The sequence below is a fragment of the Callorhinus ursinus genome, unplaced genomic scaffold (assembly GCF_003265705.2).
Source record: "Callorhinus ursinus isolate GAN/ISIS: 27379988/994484 unplaced genomic scaffold, GSC_fseal_2.0 scaffold23, whole genome shotgun sequence".
In the NCBI taxonomy this organism is placed as follows: Eukaryota; Metazoa; Chordata; class Mammalia; order Carnivora; family Otariidae; genus Callorhinus; species Callorhinus ursinus.
In genome coordinates, this window is record NW_027397085.1 from 19,588,649 (window position 1) to 19,613,051 (window position 24,403).

Consider the following 24,403-nt stretch of genomic DNA (forward strand, 5'->3'; position numbering starts at 1 on the left):
ACACACACACACACACACACACACACACACACACACACACACACACAAAATACCTCTCTTGCTTGCTCTCTTTCTCTCTCCATCCCCATTCTTGCTAAGTAGCTCATGGTACACCAGGACAAACCTTCAAAGTTTTATTAGGAAATCCCTTCAAAGTCTTTGGACCATAACTCTCTTCTTCCAAATCCTCCAAAGCAGAGTTATTCCAGGTGACGCTGAGTTCTGTGCTGAGCAATGAAAATCATGCCTCTTAACACTATCCCATGATCACAAAAGGGAGTTTATCTCAGAACACATGACCAAAGAAATCAGAATAAGCCCCAGAAATCTATAGCCCAAAGAGGGGGAAAGTGAATAAGGTGAAAGAATGCCCATAGCTCACATTTATTGACGTGCTTTCTATTTTAGAAGAATAGATTAACTCAGAGTTATCTACTCCATCCTTCAGAGGAGAGTAGTATTATGTATCATTTCAACAAACTTGCCAGCCCATTCTGTCTTTTGATACCCAAGCAGAGACCCCTCCACTGTTCATCTTCATCAGCCCAACAAAGGCACCCTCGCTGAGCTGCGGCCGGGATCCTTATGAGAGGGGTTTCTGCCTGCCCTGCCCGTGGTTTCACCCAGTTGTTTCACGTGCCAAGCATGCCAGAGTCGGGCACCTGGCACTTTCAGGCCTGAGGTAAAATTGAAACAGAAGTGATTTGGAAACTGCTCTGGTTTTGTCCCTCCAACTTTGGCTGTTCAGTTACTCTGTACCGAGACTAGCTCTGGGCAAGACTGCAAAGTGAGCAAAACTGGTTTTGTCCTTGCCACCTGCTGTAGCCTCCTCCTACCTACTTTCAGTATCTAATCTCCCACCCCATCCCCCCGCATGCCCCTCCCTGCCCAGGGCCCCGTCCTCTGGGTGGGCCACCATGTGTGCTGGTGCTCAGCTGAGGTGGGAGTGGTCTCCAAATCAAGCATTTCCTGTGTTCACTCTCATCACCCTTGCGTTCTGATTCCGCAGATCTGGGATGGGGCTCACATCTCTGCTCCCACGGCCTCCACCCTGCCCCCAATGTAGAGCTACTGCTCTAGTCCCGGCCTTGCAGTGGAATCAGCCGCAGTGCTTGTAAAATGATAGGTTCCCAGGCCCCACTCCAGACCTTCTGATTTGGACTCTTCGGGGGTGGGAACCCCTTCTCTTATTCTCAAAGAGGCCGTTTGGCAAAATGAAAAGAACACTCAGCACTCAACTCAGAAAATCTGTTTGCATTGAGAGATCTGGTTTTGATCTGAGAAAAATCATCAGTCCCTCTTGGCATAACTCTCAGTGTGTCTTTGGGGTATGAATGAGAGTGTGCACATGACAGCAATATGTAATGTGCTAGGTAATTAGAATAGATAACCGTTTTTGTTATGGTTCCTGATTTCCTCCACAACAACTTAATTATCATACCCACATCTTCTTATTCTTTCTCTCTACTAAATGATAGAGCTTTTAACCTGCTACATTGATCGCAGTCCTGTCTGCACTTTAAAATTATCTGAAGAGCTCTTAAGCAATACTGATATGCAAGCCCCACACCCTTAGATTTTCAGCGGTTCTGGGGTAGAGCCCAGGTATCCATATTTTTTTAAAGTTTCCCTTCACCGCAGGAGATTGTAATGTGCACCGAGGGTTGAAAACTGCTATGATAAATGAATTCATATTAATGGGTGCTAAAACCTTATCTACTCCTACTTCAAATATCTTTATTTGCATTTTGACCATGATTTGGTGTAAGCATACTGCGTCATTCATTTATTTACTCAATTGCTTAATATATATTTCTTGAGCACCTACTGTGTTTCTGGCATTGGGGGTAAAAAGGACTAACAAGACAGGTCCCTTCTAAAACCCCTACAACTGTATGAAATATGTTATGTGTGAGTGTGTGAATATGTTAGCAAACTTTTTTCTGAGGAAGTCATCCACGACTTGTTCAATTCCTCAGTGAGGATCGGTGACTACCCCTAAAAGGTTCAGAATCACACTTGTAGGAGAACCACGCACCCTCTCTGTCCTTCTAGTTAGCAGTGAAATTCAGAAGTGGTGTGTCCTGCCCTTTAATCTGCAAAGAAGACTAAGGGTAATTCCAAATGTCAGCTGAAACCATGATTACACTTGCCTCCTTTAGCCTTCTGGTTCATTTATAGCACAGGACCAGCATTGTGCTCCTTTTACAGTTTTTCCACATGAATGAGTCTATTTCCCGTTGTCATTTATTCCTTTCCCCAAACTTCCTGCTTTTCTCTTGGACCATATGAGCCCATATTTAAAGCTATAGCACTTTAAAATAATAAAGTCTCCGTATTTCACCCAGATAACCAGGCAGGAAAGATTGGAAACATTAGGCCCATGAAGTGATTTGGGGTTGGGCTTCTGCCCCATCTCTCAGGGGCTTTGGTAGCTGGTGATGCCCTCCTGTGGGCCTGTTGCCCTCATTCACCTCCCCTGTCTGCCCAGGAGACCCTGTAGAAGTTCCATCCCCAGTCTTTTTCTTCCTCTCTTCCTCAGAAAGCCCACTGTATCAACTATCATTCTATTCAGGAGATTCTCAAACCTGACCTCTCTCTGAAACTCTAGACTTACATTTCTAGCTCTCTTGGGCATCTCCACATCATTTCCCAGACACTTCAAACTGGACATGTCCAAACTTAACCCATGGTCTTCCCTTCCCATCACATTCTCGTCCTCATAGTAGCCCAAGCCAAAGGGCTTTGCATGGTCCACACTCCTTCCTTATCACCCTTTGTATCTAGTTGGTTATCAAGACCCCTCAATTCTACCTCCTCAGCTCTCACATCTCTGTCACCTCCTTTCTATCCCCACTGTACAGGTCAGGGTCACAGCAGGAAACATAGCCCAGTCATGATGGGATAAATTGGGCAGAAGTTCCTGAAGAGGGTATTCGAATACCACAGCAGGTTGCCATTAGGGCATCTGGGCCTAAAAGGGCATGGGAAGGGGTGGTTACTAAGGCACAGCAAAAGATGGAGCTGTAGGGGAGGTACTAGATGGGCAACTCAGGACAGTAGGTGTAGCCTTCGATGGAATGACCACACCGTGGCCCGGCCGAGAGAGAACTGAACGATAAACACCCTGATCTCTGTCCTCCTACACCCATCTCCTGTCAGTGTCACTCATTGGCCAAACCCAGCCAGAAGCCATAGGGCAAGGGAGCCCATCTGATGCAATTCATACAGGCTAGAGGGAAGAGCAGGATGGAAAAAGATGGGAGAGTAAACCCAGAAGAACAAATGAAGGCAATTTTGCACACCCACTGTCACTCTCTTAGATCAAGCTTCTACCATCTCTCATCTGAACAGTTTCAGGATCTGTATTCCTACTTTCAGCCCTTTCCTTGTCCCTTCTGTTCTCACATTGCCACCAAGGGTTCTTTCTACAAATTCCAGAGGAATGTATGAACACAATTGTTGTTCCACCAAAACAGTTATTATGGTCACTGTTGGGCCTTGGCTCAAAAACCTTTAGCGAGTTCCATTTTTTGGTACAGAACAAACTCCCTGGGCTGGCATTGGGGGTAAAAAGGACTAACAAGACAGGTCCCTTCTAAAACCCCTACAACTGTATGAAATATGCTATGTGTGAGTGTGTGAATATGTTAGCGAACTTTTTTCTGAGGAAATCATCCACGACTTTCTTCAATTCCCGAGTGAGGATTGGTGACTACCCCTAAAAGGTTGTAAACAAATACCCCGTACCCCCCACCCACTCCCTGACCTCTCCTCTTCAGCCCATATAGGCTTTACTCCAATCACACCGAAATATGAATGATCCCTTCAATACATCACAGAGATTCATTCTGTCTCCACCTTAGTCACCCTCTTCTCTTTTGGTGAAACCCTTCTTGCACTTCTCACGTCATCCCTTCCACCTGAAGAATTTCTGCTTATTCTTTCTTATTCCTGAAGCCCCAACTGAATGCCGCCTTCTTTGTTGAGCTCCCTTTCAGAATTGTTCCCTCTGAGTTGCCCATCTAGTACTTTCTTATGTCTAGGACTGGTGTTGCAAGCAGTGGGATGGCTGATTCTTCCCTTCTAGACTATGTGCTTAAGGGCAATGTGCTTTATTCGTGTAGGTGCCTCTCAAGACCCAGAATAGATCTTTGTGAGTCTTAGTTCCTCAAAGAGGTGTTCACTGAATTCAGTCCAATAAATTTACCCATCTCAAATCAACGAGATTGATGGCTTATCGGGTTCTCTTTGTAGAACACCATTTGTTAGCTTAACTGAGACTTGCAGGAGAGTAATGCCTTAATACCAGGGAGATCTTTCTAATGGTAGGAATTCTAGGATAGATATGATGGCAGGTCAATGAGGGGGGCAGGTATCAACTGCCCCTCAAATCTCACCACTAGCTCCCTCCTCTGCTTACTAGGAAATGTGTTTCTTTGGAATCTTCCTTAGAAATACTTTTTTTCTTTCAGTGCATTTTTCAAGGGAGGGTAGAAAGAAAAGAACTGCACTGACATAAAACAACTATTTCATGTTTGTTCATTCAGTGTGTGGTTATGTGGTTAAGGAAATTAAACATGCGCACGCATACACACACACACATACACCCTTCAATTTCTTTATAACCTTTAAGCCTTTAGTGCTTGAGACTGGTTTGGTCCAGTATGGAATCCTCCTCCTTCCTGTGGTGAAGATCTGTGGTCAACATTTTGGATTGTGTCAAAATCTTACAAATATATTTTTACCCTGAATATATTCAGAATGACAACGGATAAATGTCATATACCAGTGGGTCCAGTTCATAAGATGAAAGAATCTTAGAGCTGGAAAGGACCATATTAATTCATTTAGTCCCACCATCCAGTTCACAGGTAAAGAAACTAGTGCACTGGAGGTTGGCATTGGACCAAGGACACCCAGCACCCACCAGGCACCCAGGCCATATCTCCCAGTGCTTGATAAGAGGAGGACTACAAAGCCACTAAGCCTAAAGTAAACAAAAAGAAAGTCAAGTTTGTGAAATCCATACCCTGGGAGCAAAGGCCAACCCACCTAGGAAACTGCAGGCTTGAGGGGCAACCTAAGTTTAAGTGGCCGCATGGTCAGCTCCCCAGCTCTTGGTTATAGACAGGAAGGGGTGCAGTAGAAGGAGAAAATAACAAGGACTCACCTAGGAGTGAATACAAATAAAAAAAGAAGTGAGAAGAGTAAAAGGGGGAAATAAAATGAGGAAAAGAGACAGAAGCTAAAAAGGATGGCTCTTTGGCTTTGCTTAGAGTTCGTCAGGCTAGTTTTACTCATTTATTTATTGTTCAGCAAATATTTATTGAGAGTGACTCTCTGCTAGGCTTCATTTCAGCAGAAAGATTCCCAGTCAGACATTTAGCAAAGGACAAGATAGAGCCCTCCTGGAGATCTCCATCTTGTCAGACAGCCAGGAGAATTCAGCCCTTTTTTACACACTAACAGAGCAAGAAAGGAGATTTTTTTTTTTTCTCTACAGTATTAGAGAACCTATGAAATGAAGTAGCTCAGCAGTGGAGGGTCAGCATGCCTCATGCCCCATCCCCCCTGATTTCTGTCTTGCTCTAGCTCTCCAGGGCAGTCAGCCCCAGGCTTTGGGGTACAGTGGCCTCTGGAGTCAGGCGAAGGAGTAAAGCTTGTGTCCAAAGGGGCTAAGCATGAAGATGGTTCAGACTTTAGGCTATTAGGTACCTTTTTTATGTGGTTAGCCCCAGGCTCTCAACTCTCAAATGTTCACCTTGTGTAGACTGGTAGATGTTCCCTCGAAGCTGCATTCCCAGTCTGATGCATCTGGCTCTGGCTTATGACCTAAAATCCTAGCCTCCCATTCATCTGGTCACCGTCATGCAACAAGTGATGCAAACGGGCCACTGCTTCCAAGAGAAGGAAGGAGGTTGGAGTTCCCTCTAAGAAGAAGCCACAATAGTACTAATTCTCCAGACATGTGTTAGCAAATAACCAACTCGTCCTGAATCTCCCACCAAGACCCTTTGGAAGGTCTCCTAGAATAAAAAGCGTCTGCGGTCAGAACATTGGAATCTTGTTTTTTTAGCAGTCTGCCTGCAGCAAAATTATATATTAGTTCAACTTTGTGTGTGTGTGGGGGGGTGATATTAGTTCAACTTTGTGTGTGGGGGGGGTGGGCAAGGTCTTTAAGAGTGTTTGAGAATTCAAGACAATTCTGACACTTTCTCTCTGGAGATGGCATCAGGTTCCACAGGTGAAGGATGCAGTCCTACAAGGCTGCACCTCATGCCCCACTTCAGACACCAGTCTCAAGGGGGCTGTTACCTGTGCTTCTGACTGACCAGCTACAGACTGGAAGTGCCACTGACCTCCTCCTTAGATTCAATTAATTTGCGGGAGCGGCTCGAAGAACTCAGGGAAACACTAACATTTACCATTTTATGAAAGGATATGATAAAGTGTAGGAATCAACAGCCAGTTAAAGGGATACATAGGGTGAGATCCCAAAGAAAGGAGCTTCTGTCCTCATGGATTTTGGGGTCTGGTTTGGTAGCACATGGAAACCTTCTGGTTCCCCAAGCATGGAAGCTCTCCAAGAAGGGCCTAAAAATTGCTGCCTTGAGTTTTTATGGAGGCTTCACTACACTGTCATGATTAATTAAGTCCTGGGCCATGGGCTGATTCAACCTCTAGCCCCTCTCCCCTCCCTGGAAGTTTTGGGTGGGGGTACTGACAGCTCCAACCCTCTAATCACAGGGTTGGCCCTCCTGGCCACCAGCCCCACCCTTGGGTGGGGTCCGAAAGTCACCTTCTTTAATAACAAGACACCCATTTCACCCATTTATGGCTCTGAAGCATTTTCAGGAATCTGAATGACCATATATATATTTTTTATAAATCATTATATCACACAAGGCTTCTTATGGACCCTCCCTCAGGAGGTGTAAAGTGATAATGACTAGCACTATAGTCCCCAGCAGTTTTCAGAGCACATGAAGGCAACTGTATGAATTATCCATGAACAGAAACAGAACCAATGTGACAGAAAATGAAACAAATCCACAATCCTCATCTGGTCATCCAGTGCAGAATGCCAGAGCTCCATAAGAATAAGATCTGTACAATATTGTTAGTTCCCCTGTTTAATGACATTTCTCCCAAGGGGAAGCCTACACTCCTTTCTTCCTGAGGGCTCTTCCGGGCACCAACCCATTCCTTCTATACTGCTTCTTGGTCTCTGTAACCCCTTCTGGCCTCCCAGGCCTAGAGCCTACCTTTGCCTGATATAGCCAGCTTGCCAAGAAGGAAATGCAGTTACCAGGAAACCGGTGAGCCAAGGCCCCAGCTCACAGACTAGTGCTCTCTCGGGCCCCTCAAATTCCTCTGAGGGTGCACCATGGCAACCCTCAGAGCAGAGGCTTTTAAAGACCTCATGTTTCACTCTGAAAAAGGTCTCGTTTGGCCAGGCACACATCATTGCTACTGCTGTTGCAGCCTAAACAGGAGTTTTTTACTTTCGTTTCTCCACTATGAATATGAAAGATCAAATAAACAGACGGGGGTTCCTTTTTATTAGAGACAGAATGGTGTAGCCATGAGGCACAAGGGCTCTGGAGACAGACTGTCTGTCCTGCTACGTCACTTCTTGGCTGTCACCCTGGGCAAGTTACTTAACCCGTGTGCCGCCATATTCTGCTCTACGAAATGGGAATCAGAGGAGGATCTACCCCACAGGGTTGTTGTCAGGATGAAATGAACTGGTGTGTGAAAATGCTTGGAACAGTGCCAGGCACACAATGTTCACTCCGTAAAGACAGCTTTTCCCATTATTCCTGGGAGTATCTTCCTATCAGAGAAAAGAAGATACAGTGACAATGTTGTATAAGTGAGAGCTAGGTGAAAGAAAGAGAGCTAGAACAAAGAAGTTCCCTGGAAAATTCAGGACAAAGGGCCTTCTGGAGGAAAAAGATAAGGGGTTGGAGTTCTGGAGTGTGTGACCCACTTCAGCTCCCAGGGGAGCTGCTGATGGGTCCAGAAGAGGCAGGTGCAGAGGTCCTGGGAAGCAGCCTGGGTGTCAGTGTTGCCACTTCCAAAATGGCTGCTCTCGGGGTCGGGAGAGGAGGAAGACACAGGGTGAGGGGATGGGCTTTGTTTTTTCTATCTGTGCTTGACGCTCCCTCTTCGACTCAAAGGGAGAATTGTGACAGGGCATTTTGCCCTTGGAATCACCTTGGCAACCTGAATTCCTTTGCTCTTCCAGGAAATTGTAAACAAAATAAATTCACTGAACTGGCAACTCTTTGCTTCTGTTTTCCTTCTCTAATGGTTGGTACTTTTTTTAAAAGGTGTGAGTGTTGGCGGTGGGGGTGGGGGCTCCTGATTGTTTTAAATGTATTTTAGACTCCTTCAAATTATGTTTAAGTAACATCAGGTGAAAGAATCTTAGAAAAGTTGATAAAGCAGGCACAAAAGCTTGGATGTGTTCAGTGTGGCCAACTTCTGGTAACAGGCATGCCATAGCACTTCACCAATTGATCCAAATAATTTAAAGTCATTAGAGACAATGGAAGGATGGAGGGAGGAAGAGGGAAGAGGGGGTTTGAGTGGAAGAAAAGGAGGAAGCTTGTGGGTAGGGACCACTCAATGGGCATGTGACCAATACAGCCCTAGTGGGCCCCATTCTCAGAAGGGAGCCCTGTGCTTGGGTATAACGCTTTGTGGTCGCCATCTGGAAATTCTCATTAATTTTATCTTTGAATTTTTGTTTTGTTAGTGAAGTCAGATAGGACAGTGGCACCCTGACTCACAGTATCTGCCTCCCTGCCTCCCTAGGACAAACTCTCAGCCCCCTGGTAAGGGGTCTGGACACAGACTTGGGGAGGGTCAGGATCAAGCATGTGCCTGGTTGCAAGAGGGGGAGTTAGACACCCGTGAGGGTTTGCACTAATGGGTGAGAATCTCCAGCCCAAAGGAGCACAACACTAAATAACAAATAAAAATCACTGTGACATGTCAAGAAAGACACCAAGAAGGAATAAGCTTGTGCCCTGCTGTGTAGATAGAGGGCTCCATATTTTCATTTTGCCCTGAGCCCCACACATGATGTATCTGGCCCTGGTTGTAGCATTTAACACCCACTGATCAGTCTTCCTGAGAGCTGTGAGGGCTCCTGGCCCTTGGTCCTGCAAGAGGTTTCAGGACTGGTGTCAGCTGCTGTCCCCTCATGCACTGGAAGCACACCCCAGGGGTCACAGTGTAATGGCTCATTGTGAAGCCAGGAGCCAGCTGAGTAATGAGAAATCTGGAGAGCCAGAGAGCCCAGAGTGCAAATAGACAAGGGAGGGAAAGGAAGAGCAAAGGTGAAATGAATGAGTGCCATTCCATGGAACTGTGAAAACTGATTCAAGCTCTAGAACGCAACCTTGGGGGTCACATTAACAGGGTAACAAAGTGGGAAGAAGATCAACAGGAAATTTTACATGGAAAAATGTATCCGGAGGTAGCCGTTGAACAGCGCTTGAAGCACATCAGAATTACCGCTTTTTTAAAAAATCTCTCTCTCTCTTTTGCCCAGATCTCTGACCCCGGCATGTGGCCCAATGCTGGGCTTCCAGAATAACAACTTGCCTCTCCCATTTCCTTAACTTGCTCTGCATGCCTCCGAGGGACCTCCATTCCACCCATAAGGCCTAGTGCATGGAGTTCCAAGGTCTCTCTGAGGATTCACTGAGAAAATTAAAATGCTAATGAATTATTTGGATTGTTTTATGATATTTCCAGAGATACCAGGAGAATCTGAAAGATAAGACTTTTTATTGCATGATATAAAATGAGAATTTCTTTCATTCGCCCCCGAAGATTGATTGTCATCTTACATTGCAAATGCTCATGCAACGTTTTTTGTTTTTTTTTTTTTTATTTTTCAGGTCAATAAAAGGTACTCAGTACCAGTAATATGCAGATTTTACTTACCTGTTTGTGCAATCTGAAGAGATATAGGACACTCTCTCGAGGAAGAATTGGTGGCTTTTAAGGCTGGAACAGGTTACTTAAAAGAGGGTTTAATAGCCTCCCTTCAAAGATAAAAAGTTTATTAGATTTGTATAGAGAGATAGGCCCAATTTACATGGATGCCTGAAGCTCTTTCTTTCTCGTATTTGTTGATTTCTTTATTGATTAGCTACTTAATTATGATCCATTTCCTTTCACCAAGGAGTTTTGGAGATTAAATTTCATGAAATTTGTAGCCATTTGACCATTACTGGATCATCTCAGTCATCATTATGCCACCAGTGAGTACTTCTCATGGTCATTTTGTTAACATGAGAAGTCCCTCTTCCAGCTTCTCAGGGGTCTGCCTCTGCCACAGGCGGGGAAAGAAAGCACAGATCTGAGCAGCAAGTTGCTGGGTAGGTAGCCCCTGCTTGGACCAGCTCCGACGTCCGTCAACTATTCCTGTATTTAACTGAAGTCCTTCTTAGCTGGCTAACCATAGAAGACAACTTAGCTCTGGGGAAACAAAAATCCCGACAGTGACAAGAGACTAGTGGGAATGTGTTGGAGGGTTTGATAAAATGTGTTTACTTCCTTTTTTTTTTCCTTTTCTTTTCGCATTTGTTTTCCTCTTTGTATTTTATCTCAACATGTGTAGACAGGGAAGAGCCCTGGGCTCTTCCTCATGAACTCCCTTTGACCTCTCTTCCCCAGAGTGGAAACAGAACCCTGTGTTCCATCATCCTGAGCCACCACCAGGGTCCGTCCATCATCAACTACGACGACGAGAGTGGGAAGACGTGCGCGCACATTGCCGCAGCCGCGGGCTTCAGTGACATCATTAATGAGCTGGCCAGCGTACCTGAGTGTAACCTGCAGGCTCTGGATGTGGACGACAGGTATTTGTGGCCACTCAGGACATGTTGGGGACTCCCAGTCGTCTCCGAAAGCTAATCTTAGAATAAAGAACATGGTGAAGGGGTTATCCTATATGAGTATCTCCTCACTGCCAGTGAGGTTTACCCATGTGCTGGGGACAATAACAACTGCTCTATTTTAGTCAGGGCAGGAAAAATCATTGTTATGGAGAGAAATGCTGTGACTGTACGGTACTGTCAGATTTTCCACCTTTTGCTAAACGTTCTCAGAAGGCTTTCTGTAGGTCAACTTCCTGCTATATGTTCTTTTTTATTCTTAACAGTAAGTCTTATTTTTTTTTCTTCATTCCTGGATTATGTCATAAAGTCAACAAGTTCTTGTTATCCAGACAAGATCATGATAGAGGTTTTGTATTCAGAACCAGATAGGACTTTATCAAGCTTCCCCCCCCCCCATCATTAAAAATATATTGGCAGAGAAAAGGAAGCCAGATCCAGAAAGGGGAAGAGACTTATCTCAGAGGTAGTTAGCATTTAGAGGAAGACTTGGACCCTCGTCTTCCAGAGAACTTTTCATCCACATTGCTTTTCACCCCCATAATCAACTATTAGAGCTTTTCAATTACACTCTTTATCTAATCTTTCTTTTGGTTAAGCATTGACTCAATGGAAATACAAGAATAATATAACAACAAACAAGACTATTGAAAACAAGTGAGAGGCTTACACACTATGTATTTTTTTTTTACCCTCTTGCAACATTAGCCACCTATTTATCTGAACTTCAGATAAACTCCAAGAAGCACCTCCTACTCCCTGATACCTGAAATCCTTGCAACACGGGAAAAATCTTGGATTGCATCTGAGTCTCAGGAGCTGGAGATGGTTAACATGATGACTATAATTAAAATTAAAGTATAGGTCATTGAAAGTAGATCTTTTCCTAAGAGCAGATGTTGATCCTGAGCAGGTAAGACAGTAGCGGGACTAAAGTTACATGAAGAGAAAAGGTGAATGATCCAAAAGGTGAAAAAAGCAACACATTTGGGGTGCCTAGGTGGCTCAGTCGTTAAGCGTCAGCCTTCCGCTAGAGTCTTAAGAAAGGAGGGCTGGAGGTGATTAACATAACAATAAAAAAATTAAAAAAAAAAAAGAAAGGAGGGCTGGAGAAAGGTTTGCCTAGTTCAGAGTACCTTTAGAGCCAGCTCTGAAGAGGGTATTTACCATTCGGCATTATTACACACTTAGCAAAGAAAATCCAGTTCCGCAAGAACTCAGGAAGAGAGTAACGCCAAGGAGAGAAAAATAGTACAAAAGATAAGGTCCAAGGAGAGTTCAAGGTGAAGTAAAATCTCAAGGAGGATATAGTTCCTGCTCTCAAGCTCTGCTCCTGGGTAGCCTGCACTGACAGATCCTGCCTTCTGTTTTGTTTCACGTTTTCTGCTTCGTGCAGCTGTGCCTTCACACTGAAACTGTGAGCTTGTCTCAGTAGTAGAATTTTTTCAAAATTTTCATAGGTGTAAGTACCTTAAGCATTTGTAGTAACTGTGATTTCCTGTCTTTTCCATCTTCGCGGAAAGTGTTTGAAGAAAAGGAAAGAAAAATAAGGCAGTGATTAAAAAAAAAATGGAGGGATAATGTGGGGGGCCCTAGTCCTCCTAGATATTAAAGTACTTTCTAGATCTATGATATTTTAAACATGGTGTAGGGGCGCCTGGGTGGCTCAGTCAGTTAAGCGTCTGCCTTCCGCCCAGGTCATGATCTCAGGGTCCTGGGATCGAGCCCCACATTGGGCTCCCTGCTCCGCAGGAGGTCTGCTTCTCCCTCTCCCACTCCCCCTGCTTGTGTTCCCTCTCTCGCTGTCCCTCTGTCAAATAAATAAATAAAATCTTAAACAAATTAAAATTAAAATAAAATATGGTGTAAATTAGGTACTTCTGGGTCACGTGTGCTGTGCCACGTGACTCAGAAGTACCTTATGTAGCATAATTGTCCCAAGTTTCATCAGCCCCTGGGGTCAGACTTAATACCCAACCCATTTATCTTCAGAAAAGACAGTCTTCTCTCAAGTTCCCCTCCCTACATGTTTCTGGGAATTCTCTAGGGGATGTTTACATGTCCTATAAATCATTCCATAGCTGCTGATACCTCAATCAATGCTGCGTGCTCAGAGCCATCATTTCCTGCCATTCAGAGACTACCTCCTCAGCCATCTCTAATGAATTTCTTCTCATCATGGGCTCTGCCCCTCCAACTCTGCACGTGATGGCTGAAACCAGTCTGCTGTGTTTGCAGGAAGTTTAGAGATAAGAAAGGAATTACAGTTGAGATCACTTGAAATTGGATACTACAGATGGCCCACAAAGGCTCTATGTGTATTACTTAGGAGTTGTCTATATACTCCCCTTGTTTTTCCAAAAAATATTTTGTTTCCCCACTGTTCTTCCGGACCTCTTTTTCCATGTTGGTAGTCTGAAGAATTAAAACAGTCAGTCTTCACAGTTGTTGTGAAGAAATATTTCAAGCTGCTCCAAAGTGGGTGGTCATGTGTTAGCAAACCTGACAAAATTGATGTCCAACCCTTCATCTACTGAATTTATTGGCAATATATCCTCTAAACAGGATGGCATAATCTGGCTGGTGCCTCATCCTATTTCATAATAAATATTGTCTGGAGACCTCTCTCAAGTAGGGTGGAATGAATCACATCTGCCACATATTTAAATAAGCACTGTGATTGATCACTATATTGAAAAAAAATATGGTCCTATTAAGTGATCTCAAATTGCTGCCCATAGCACAATCTGAGGTGCAGGATACTTTGACTGACAGGAGATACAATCCACACCTCAGGGCACTGGCCACACTGGGGACAAGGCTACTCTCCAAATATTAAGGCTCATATACCTTCATAGATTGCCCCAACTGAGCCCTTCTCTGTCGAGCCCTTCAGCTGCCTCCATGTCTGAGAGACCACTTGGCTGCCCTTCTGCCCAAGGTTGAGGCCCCACCACAAAGCCGAGGGGAAGCTGTCCATGCCCTTCCTTCCTGCCTCAGGACTGAGCCTTTCCCAGGGCAATTTATAAATTACAGTATTTTCTCCCAGTCTCTTGCTTTTTTTTTCCTAAGAAAATACTGGTTTTACAATTTAATAAAGGCTTAGATACTGATGAATATATACCTACCTTCTGGCTGATGAAGGGCTTTCTAAGCATAAAGTTATGAAAGAAACGAAAGTGAAGAGATGATTAATGTTTTTTTTTAATTTTGTGGAAAATCACTGAAAAATTAAAAGTCAAGTAACAAATTAGAGAAAATGTTTGCAAAAAGATTGATACCTTTAATACATAAAGAGCCCACCTAAATAATAAGAAAAACTAATAATCTAACAGAAAAACAGCCAAAAGACATTGAGTCATTTCAGTGAAGAGACTCAAACGACAAAAATATATTTCAAAATTTCAACCTCGCTATTAAAGAAATGCAAAAGAAAACAACCCTGAAGTATCATTCTGCCTACCAAATTGGCAGAGATTTTTGAAGGCGCCGATAACACTCAGTTTAGGAAGGAATAGGGACCCACCTGGTAGGTGGCTAAATTGAGTCAGTGTTCTTAGAAGACAGCTTGACCCTATGCATAAAGAGCCTGAAAATTATCCATAGCCTTTGACCCACTACTTCCTCTTCTTTTTTTTTTTAAAGATTTTATTTATTTATTTGAGAGAGAGAATGAGAGAGAGAGCATGAGAGGGGGGAGGGTCCGAGGGAGAAGCGGACTCCCCGCTGAGCAGGGAGCCCAATGCGGGACTCGATCCCCGGACTCCAGGATCATGACCTGAGCTGAAGGCAGTCGCTTAACCAACTGAGCCACCCAGGCGCCCCCACTACTTCCTCTTCTAAGACATTCTCAGGAAGGCCAGAGAAGGCAGAAGGCCAGGGGATGCTTAGAACTGGAGGACAGGCTCCGACAGACACACCATCATCCTGAAGCCCCATCTAATGCTTACTACCACTTCCACGGCGTACATAGCAACGCGTGTTTCAGGCCATGCCCAGACTTTGAACAGGACCTGTCGCCAGCTAAGCAACCTGGGCCATGTCTGTGCTCTGACCCTTGTGTTGTTCCCCTGTGGTCCCCCAGGACCCCGCTGCACTGGGCTGCAGCTGCAGGGAAGGCAGACTGTGTCCAGTCACTGCTGGAGCTGGGGATGGACAGCAACCTGCGAGACACCAAGGAGAGCACGCCCCTGGCCTACGCCCTGTACTGCGGCCATGCAGCCTGCATCCGACTCCTCTCCCAGGAGAGCAGGTGAGTGCACCAGCAGGCACTGGTTTTCTTCCTCTCAGCGATGTATAAAATCGGTTAAAATTGTTGAACTTGCTGATGTACAAAGCCAGCGCTACCTTAATATTGTCTTTGCCATTGTCTAACAGAGGGTGACATGTTCTCGACTCAGTGGAGCAAAATGATAGTCACGAGCCCGAATCCATCAGCCCTGATGCCCGCTCAACTGGCCCTTCTTTCTTTTTTCTCCCTTTCTTCTTCCCTTTATGCCATGGTCTCTTCATCTTCTTTTTTTCCCTAATCAACAATTCTCAAACTTTTTGTTCTCAGGACCCTTTTGCACTTCCAAAAACTGGGAACCCCAGAGAGCTTTTGTGGACATGAGTTACACCTATCGATATTTATGGCATTAGAAATTAAAACAAATTTTAATAAACTATTTATTTAGTTATTCACATAAAGCAGTAATAACCCCATTACATTTACATGTTGACATAAATACCATGTTTTTAGTTAAAAATAACCTATTCTCCAAAACCAAAAACAAGTTGTTATGAGAATAGCCTAGCTTCACGTTGTTTTGCAGATCTCTTTGATATCTTAACAGAAGCCTGATACAGTACAGCTGAACTCCCATATCTACTCCTGTGTTCCATCTCTTGCAATACTTTGTTTTGATTGAAGTGTCTGAAAAAAATCTGGCTTTGCGTAAACATGTAGTTGGAGAAGAGAATGTTTCAGTGGTGTTGTGAGATAATTGTGGATACTTTCCTTTGATATTACACCAAAATTTGACAAGTGTTAGCTTCCTAAATGTTAGTTGCCATGTGGACTGTCGGCATATCAATGAACTTTTTATACTCTGTTATATCAAAATCCATTAGTCTATCTTGCACTTTAAATGGGTTTTATACCCATGCATGACTTTATAACATCTTGCTCTGGTCATTTGGAAAATACTGGTTCAGTTAGTTGTGAATATCTTCCAAGTGACACATTTCATTATACAATTTTTAAAAATCACATTTGTTAATATCACCACTGATCTTATCAGAAAAGCCTTTATGTATCAGGAAGCTGTCAAGCTTACAGAGTGCATACAGGTTTTTCAAAGTTCTAGTTTTTGCTTGAAAACTGGACTTTTGTCATTGGCGGCAATTCCTGTCAATTGTTCACCTTGAAATGGCAGGCTTATTTTATTCATTTTTGAGAAAATTTCTGCAAATAGCCAACTCCAATAACCATAGGTTGTCTATGAATCATAAAAATGAAAGAAGGAAGATAAAAATACATCATGGAAGTAAAGATTCAATTACACACTGTGTGACCTGTGAAGAAAAACATGAATTATATGCAGCCAAGTAGTGATGTTTTTCAAATTACAAATTACAATATCTCACTCCGAAAAGTAATGTTGCAGGCTGGCTTTTAGGACATGCACATGGGTCAGGTTTCATCATTAACTCATACCACAGAAAGCACTAAGTCAATTGTGGCCTCAAAAGAGAATAACAGAATTTTCCAAGGAACAAAAACAGAATGGTGCCTCAGGGAAACTCTCCACAGAAGAGGAGCCAGCCGGACAACTGCTGACCTTTTTTTCTTTAGAATTTGCCTGCCCATTGGGCATTGCTCACTTTGCTTCTGCTGCCACGCCCAATCCCTGGCATACACACTTCCTCTTGAGCAGCTGAAGCCCAGACAAAAGCTTCTTCCCTTGGTTTCCCTTAGTATACTTTTTTTAAAAGTATTTTTTCAATAGGAAATTCAGTAAAAACTGAAAGGGAAGCGAAGAACGTCCAAATAGCATAAAACGGGCCAGCTTCCTGAAGTAGATAATGTCCGAGCTCTGCCCAGATCTGCTGGGATCTCTTTCGGAGAAAGCCCAAACCACACTTCCCCCACCTCTGCGAGCACACCCCACTCCCACTAGTTGAAGCCTCAACTCACGGTTGGCCTTCATCTCTGTGACTTAGAACTTACACTCCCACTGACTGTCCTTGAGAAGTGAGGTTCAGCTGAAAGGAGATTCTCTAGAGGTAAATTTTGTGAAAGGACAGCTCCTGAGGAACTAAGAGGAATCTAAGAAATAAATGGGCTGAGAAGTGACTATGGCAAGGAAGGGAGTGACAAAGGGTGTTGCAAGTTCCTCCACATCACCTTTGACTTGACACAGCTTTGGGGTGTCTTTGGATGACCTCAGACAACCTTCTCAAGCAGATGGAACAGAAGGAGGTTTTTTGGGGTTTTTTGGGGGGTTTTTTTGTTTTTTTGGTTGGGGATTGTCTCCATTTCCTATCTTCTCATAGCATCCTTGTTATTTTATATCCCCATAGAACAGAGCCTACTCGACTCCTTCCTTCCCAGAACAATAGACCCCAGAGGAAGGAGGGACGATTCAGCATGCTCAACCAAATCTTCTGCAAAAACAAAAAAGAAGAGCAGAGGGCCTATCACAAGGATCACAGCAGGGACCGACACAGGGGGGAGCACACCTCGGAAGTCGATGACATCATCACCACCTTCGACAGCATCCCGGAGACCAACTGCCAAGAAGAGCCTGGTGATCAGGTGGCTATGATCGACTTTAAGAAGCGGACCTCGGAGAATTCAAAGTATCTCTTGCCAGAAAAGAAGCCTCTGGCCCATAAGGGGCTTCCACCAATCAGGACGCAGAGTCTCCCACCCATCACCCTGGGCAATAACTTCCTGATGGCTTCCCAGGGGGCCACTTCCCAAGCTGGCCTGAGCTCCAGTACTCATCAGATGGCCCAGCGATCTCAGAAAAGCCGAAGTGAGCAGGACTTACTGCACAACAGAACTGGCTGCCAGACATTGCTAGATAACCCCTGGAGAGGTGATTCTAACCAGGTGTTCTGTAAGGCTTGGACTGTGTCTTCTTCTGATAAGCTGCTGGACAGATTGCTCACCAGCAGGTCTGGTCACCAGGAGGTCTTGGGGCTGCCCCATCTTCCTCACCTACACAATCCTTCATCAGGTATTGTCCTTGCTTCCTTCTCCCTCATTCCGGGCAAGCTCTCTCTATGTGAGAAATGTTTCCTACAGTTCTGGGTGAGGAACTGGCCTGACAGTAGTAGCCTAGAGGGCAGAGCCAGAACAAAATGGTGATTAGGGCCAACTTTTTTCCTTGAATCCATTGGATTCAAGATCTCCAGGCTGTGGAAGCATTCTGCTTTTCCACCCTGAGAGCAGTCATCATGTTGAAGTATGTGCCTTCTCATCTTCCCAGCAAATGTGTGGTGACTGGCAGATTCGAGAGGGAATATTAGTATTTCCGGTAGCAAAGATTCTTAACCAGGGGTAAGTGGCAAAATCAATTATGAGGGGTTGATTTGTTTGTGTGATGGCTTGTTTTTAAATCAGGTGTTCAATCCCTACTCCAGACCTACTGAAGCAAAATCTTGGTGAGGGAAGAGGGAAAATGGCAATGCTTTCTGTGTATCCACGTAGAAAGGAGACACATTCACACATTAATGGTTCAAGTCTCCATACATTCCAAAGGCTCACATTGCATTTCTCCCACCTCTTTCCCCAGCTACATGGCACCCCACATCAAAACTACTGATGTTATTTTTTGTTTATTCTTCCAGAGATGTTTTATACACGTGTGTGTGCACACACATATACACACACGAAATATTTATACATAAGTACATATCCCCCTTTTAAATAAATGTATCATACTAAAGAATTTGTTTTTATACACATACAAACAATATATATGTATCTAATCACCCCTTTTAAATAAATGTATCACACTAAAACATTTATTTTTATTTTTTAAATGGTCCACAGGTGATTCTGATGCACACCAGAGAAAGGGAACCATTGTTGTAAAGCAGAGGCTACAAAACAGCTTCCCAAATTAGTTCATTACCACCGTGTCTTGTTTTGTTTTCAAGTGAGTTAATTGCTAATGTTTAAAAATCATGAAGTTTTACATAAAAATCAAAAATTCTAGCTTCTCTTGAGAAATTAAAAAGTCAGGCAACACTGAACCCAAATCCCACTTGGTCATAATCGGCTGGATGTGAATAACCACAGTCCCCTTCAACACCAGTTGGACGTTCCTGTCCCCAGTTCAGCGCAAAATCCACCACACTCCCTAGTATCTCTCCGTGGAATGTCAGTTGTTTTTATCCACGGGTTTCTGTTGTTTTTCTTATAGTAGGGTCGAGAGGGAGAAAAAATGATGTATCTTGAACCCCTATTTCTGTCAAACACAGAAGAAGGAAAGACCAAGAGGAGGAACATATGTATTTGGAAATGTAAAATATTCCTTTGTATTTAATATGCAGCATGGCTCTCTTCCCTCATTTCTAGGTGCCTGGTGTCTGAAACATGTGAGGTAGAGTATGGCCCCCCACATACAGATTTATATGTACTGAAGCACAGGATAAATATGGATGAGCACAAGAAGGCTATTTCCCAGTATCTGAGAAAAACTCCACCCAACATTTTACTTCCTCCACAAAGCACTAAAGTATGTGGTTAGTGGCACAGGTAGTGTTTTTGCTTTGGTTCTACAGAAGATAAAGGAAGGAAAGATACTGGTCTTCATTTTTTTGGACACTTTAGTGGCCTCCAGGGCCTCAACCCAGCCTCCTTTCTGGATTTGGTCCTGTCCTGGCGAATAACCTTCTCTCTCTCTCTTTTTTTTTTTAAAGATTTTATTTATTTATTTGAGAGAGAGAGAATGAGAGAGAGAACACATGAGAGGGGGGAGGGTCAGAGGGAGAAGCAGACTCCCCGCTGAGCAGGGAGCCCGATGCGGAACTCCATCCAGGGACTCCAGGATCATGACCTGAGCCGAAGGCAGTCGCTTAACCGACTGAGCCACCCAGGCGCCCAATACCTTCTCTTTTGAAAAGCTTTTGAAATTTGTGAAAATCCTCTTCTTTTTCTGTTCCCAGGACAGCCTTGGTCTGTTTTTTCTCTGTCAGTTACGACTGGGCTCAGCTGCCTGTAACAGAAACCAAAGTAGCAGTGGCTTCAATAACATTGGGGAATTTATTGCTGTCACGCGAAAGAAGTCTGAAGTAGGCAGTTCCCAGGTGCTCCATCATCACCAAAGGTCTAGGTTCCTTCCATCTGCGTGCTCCACAGCTTCTGTTATGGCTAACTAGAGAAGGAGGAAAGGAGCACAGAGAGGGGAAAAATGGATATGCCCCCAGCTGAATCAGCTCTCAATAACTATGTCCCCCATGTCTCTCTCACATCTCATTGGCCAGAACTCTAGTCACATGGTCATGCCTATCTGCAAGGGAGGCTGGGAATTGTAGTCTTTTATCTCGGCACACGGCTGGCCCTCGAAAATTGGATTTTTGTTTCAAAGAGAGAAGAGAATAGATATTGGATCGTGAACTAGTAAATTCTGTCACTGGTGCCATCTAAAACCTTCTATATTATTGGAAATAAAAGGAAATTCAATAACTTGCTTTGAAAATTTGCTTCATTTGCCAGTGAGGTAACTTGAATAGTCCTGGGGTTGCAGAATAGCAGAAAAGAAGCAACAAAATTCTCCAAGGGAATCTTAAATAATTAGCTGTGGCACATCAAAGCATTTATTTTTTCAAACCAATGTTTTTAAGCACTGATAATAACTAGGAGTCATTCTAGGCAACTGAGTTGTGATAAGATAAATCTCCCAAGAATCTTCAGCCTATAAATGAATTTTTAAAGATATGGATTCACTAAAATGATTGTGCAACTGACTTTTAAGCAATTTTCTTCTCATGTTTAGATAGGAGATTATATGGTCTTTATAATGGTTAGAGTCTCTGTCATTCTAATTTGTCAAGAGGCAGAATACTCCAGTGGTTAAAACATCTGGGTTTAAATTCTAGCCCTGTCACTTACTTGCTGCTACTTAATCTCTCTGGGCTTTTGTTTCTTCACCTGAAAAAAACCGGGAGGAAAAACCTAACATAGGACTGGGCGTTGCTGTTAAGATTAAGAGAGTAAAGTACTTAGAACAGTGATTTGAATATAGTATTATACACTCACAGAAGTATTTGGGTTTTTGTTTTTTGTTTTAAAAAACCATGTGCCAGGCCCTATACCAAGCACTATGCTTCAGATACAAGGTAGAAATGACCTTGTTTTAAAGATAATGAAATTTAAGTAAATGTGCCAGTCAATTGCTTCGTTGCTTTCACATCTAGTCTTTTCCCTCCAGCTCTCTTCTGTCTCTCAGGGAACAACCTTCATAGACTCCCTTGAAGCTGCTTCCAGGTACTTTGGCCAAGTCCCAGGAGGCACGGCAGAAGAGGAAGACTAGGAGAATGAGGGAAAGCAGTGTAGTTGTACACAATGTCCCTCGGCTTCCTCTGGAAGCCCCAACAGCGGTTCCATCCTCTCCTTCCTGCTCCCCGCCCCCCACACACAGCTGCTCACTGGGGCTCTGGCCCCCACGATCTTCTACCTCCTCTTCCTCTCATCTCACCAGCCTAAGGGGGGGTTGCTTTTTTTTTTTTTCCATATAACAGCTCATCTCTGGAATTGTCCTTCTACCCTCTCTTCATTTGGCTTCTTAGCTTTTCTATCGCAGACATAACCAACAGTTTGTACGAAATTCCCTCTGTTTGAAAGACCAGGAGAGGTCTCTTTTTTCCTGGATGAGTCCTCATTGATAAAGCAAGACATGTCATCTCTCTGAGCGAGTTTCTAACTCATCCAGAGGCTGAGACCATTGTGTCTCCTGAGGCCCTTTTCAGTTATAATTCACATGGCCTAGAATAGTTAAAATGGTTTGCTCAAAGTCTTACAACTGATTAATGACATAATCAGCACTCGAACCCAGATCTCCTAAATAGCAAGTATCACCATGGCAATGTATTTCTCTCCTGAAATCTCAAAGTCCAGTTTGTTAGTATATTTACCAGTTTACCCACAGTGCAATTTGCTTAGAAATTACGTTGTCCTTCCCAAAACAAAAAGATTTTCCTGTCTTACGGATTTTATTTTTGTGGACATTTTTAACCCAATTTGAAATGTTGTTTTTAGAACGACTGAGGCTTCTGGACTACAGTTATGAGGGTTGACTTAAGTGGTTTAAGTTGTTTATCTAGCACATTTCAACAATGATCTCCCATATTTGATATGAAGTCTAATACGAGAAAGCAGTTGGATACTGTAAGTCATACCACTGCACCCACCACTGATTTGAACTTGGATAGTCCCTTTAGCTTTGGATTTTCTCTTTTCCTGCCCTAGCGTTTAGTAGAAATAATAGGGTCTAGCAGTGCTACTGTTTGAATTCCTGGCAGCCAATATCCTGTGCTTGCATCAGCAGCTCTGAACATTTAGCTGTAATGATTATTACTTAACATTCACTGAGACCTGTCAGTGGGCTAGATGGAGAGAGATGCGGGATGAGGCACTTAACCTAATGAGGAAATTTGGAGCACATCAGCTTAATTCATTGTGAGCAGCTTTCAGAGAAAATGGAACAGAAAGCTCTGTGGTGTTCGCTACCAGCCTGGTTATTTAGAAGCCATCACACGGAAAGTAAGAAAGTACTTGCTTCCCTTCTCCTTCAAGAGAGAACTTCCTTCTCCCCAGTTTTCTAGACCATCCCAGCAGCAATGTGCTCTCCTCCCTGATCCTGTAGGACCTGATCCTGTGACCCCTCTGTTTAAACTCATCAGAGGTGCTGCGTCTTTTCCAGGACAAAGGTCAGATTCTTTAGCTGGTAGACAAAATGCTCCCAGCATGACTGGGCCTCGCTCCCCATTCTCAGTGTCTGTGCCTCACATCTCCTATCCTTTCTCCCGTCCCCTTGAACACTTCCTTGAATATCTCTCAGTTCCCTGATAACCCATACCTTTCACTCTGTGGCATCGGTGCCCATGTCATGTATACCTTCTGTCCACTGTGTGCTTCACAGATTTGTACAGTCTTTTACAGAACCAGCTCAAAAGCCACCCTGTCTCGAAGTCACCCTGACATCTGTAGGAGCTGTGGCTCTTTCTTACTATGAACCACAAAAGAACAGCTCCACCTTGTTGAGCCTCCTGTGGGGCAGATAGTGAAGTGCATACTTCCCCTTTGACAGCACTTCGGGAGTTCTTAATGCCCATTCTGGAAATGAGGAAATGGAGGCCCAGAGAGTTTAGCCCACCTGCTTAAGGTCACAGAGCTAGATAGGAAGTGACAGAGCAGACATTCAGGTGAGCTCTGTGGGATTCAAGATACCTCCACCTCTCTGGACACCTCCTTCCTATGTGATGCCCTCGCACCACCACGCTTGGGCTCCAAAAGAATAAGTTAACCCGTTTTTCTTCCAACATACACTGTAATCCCCTCCTGAGCACCTTGCCTTGTCCACTTTGTGCTCTAGGCTCAGGAATACAGTGAATACACAATAGATAAGTGCTGAATTTCTTTAGTTGCTTAACTAAATTCCTTTGTTTAACTGTGAAAACCCCTCCTGCCTTTTGAATCTAGGACAGTGGTCCTTGACCCTGTCCCCAAGGGCTGGACGCTCCCCGAGGTGCCTGCAGCACAGATAAAAGAGCTCTGGGCTGTGCACAGCTCCACCCTGTCCTTCAAAACTGAGCCAAATGCCAGTGCAGAATGAAGTCAAGCTCTCCCCCCACCTCCCAAATCACTGCCACGTCCCCTTTCTGCCCATCTCACATCCTGTCAAAATGGCTTTGGCTGCTAGGAAGGCAGGATGGTCTCTATGTCAGACACACCTAAGTTGGAGCCCAGGCTCTGTCACTTTCCATTATGTGACCCTGAGCACATTTGAGAACTCCTCCAAGCCAGGGTCCTCATTTGTAAAATGGGGGTGATAATGGTGTCTATGTCACAAGGGGAAGTGATTGTTAAGATTCAATGAAATCATGCCTATAGCATTCAGGCCAGTCTCTGACAGTCATAAGTTCTCAGTAAACATTATCCATAATTATCATGATCTCATTTCTTGGTTTTGCAAATTTCTGCTCAAATGTTCATGGATAAATAAGGTATGACTTGATGTGGGTACTTGCTGTAATTACTTACTGTTATTCTACTCAGGGATGTTTTCTTTTTAAATAGTAGCTTATGAAGTTATTTGACCTTTAGCATACAAAGGAATAAAAATATAATATCCACCAGAGAGACTGGAAATTTTGCTCAATTTTCATCAGATGGCAGTGCTCAGATGTCTGCCCTTACAATATGTCATCGGACTCCCCTACGCAGATGGACAGTGGATCTTGGCTAATGCTTTTTTCCCCCTTAT

The 24,403-nt window shown here is 43.9% G+C and overlaps 1 protein-coding gene across 29 annotated transcripts in view; it reads left to right on the plus strand.

The window, feature by feature from the left end:
* ANKRD55 (ankyrin repeat domain 55) overlaps nt 1-24,403 on the plus strand; it is a 496,355-nt gene that overhangs the window by 467,738 nt on the left and 4,214 nt on the right. For all 29 annotated transcript variants that reach the window (XM_073905461.1, XM_073905462.1, XM_073905453.1 and 26 more), the window contains 3 exons: nt 10,702-10,886; nt 15,007-15,174; nt 17,487-18,148. In XM_073905461.1, coding sequence (XP_073761562.1) covers nt 10,702-10,886; nt 15,007-15,174; nt 17,487-18,148 — 1,015 coding nt within the window. The remainder of the gene's footprint in view (nt 1-10,701; nt 10,887-15,006; nt 15,175-17,486; nt 18,149-24,403) is intronic.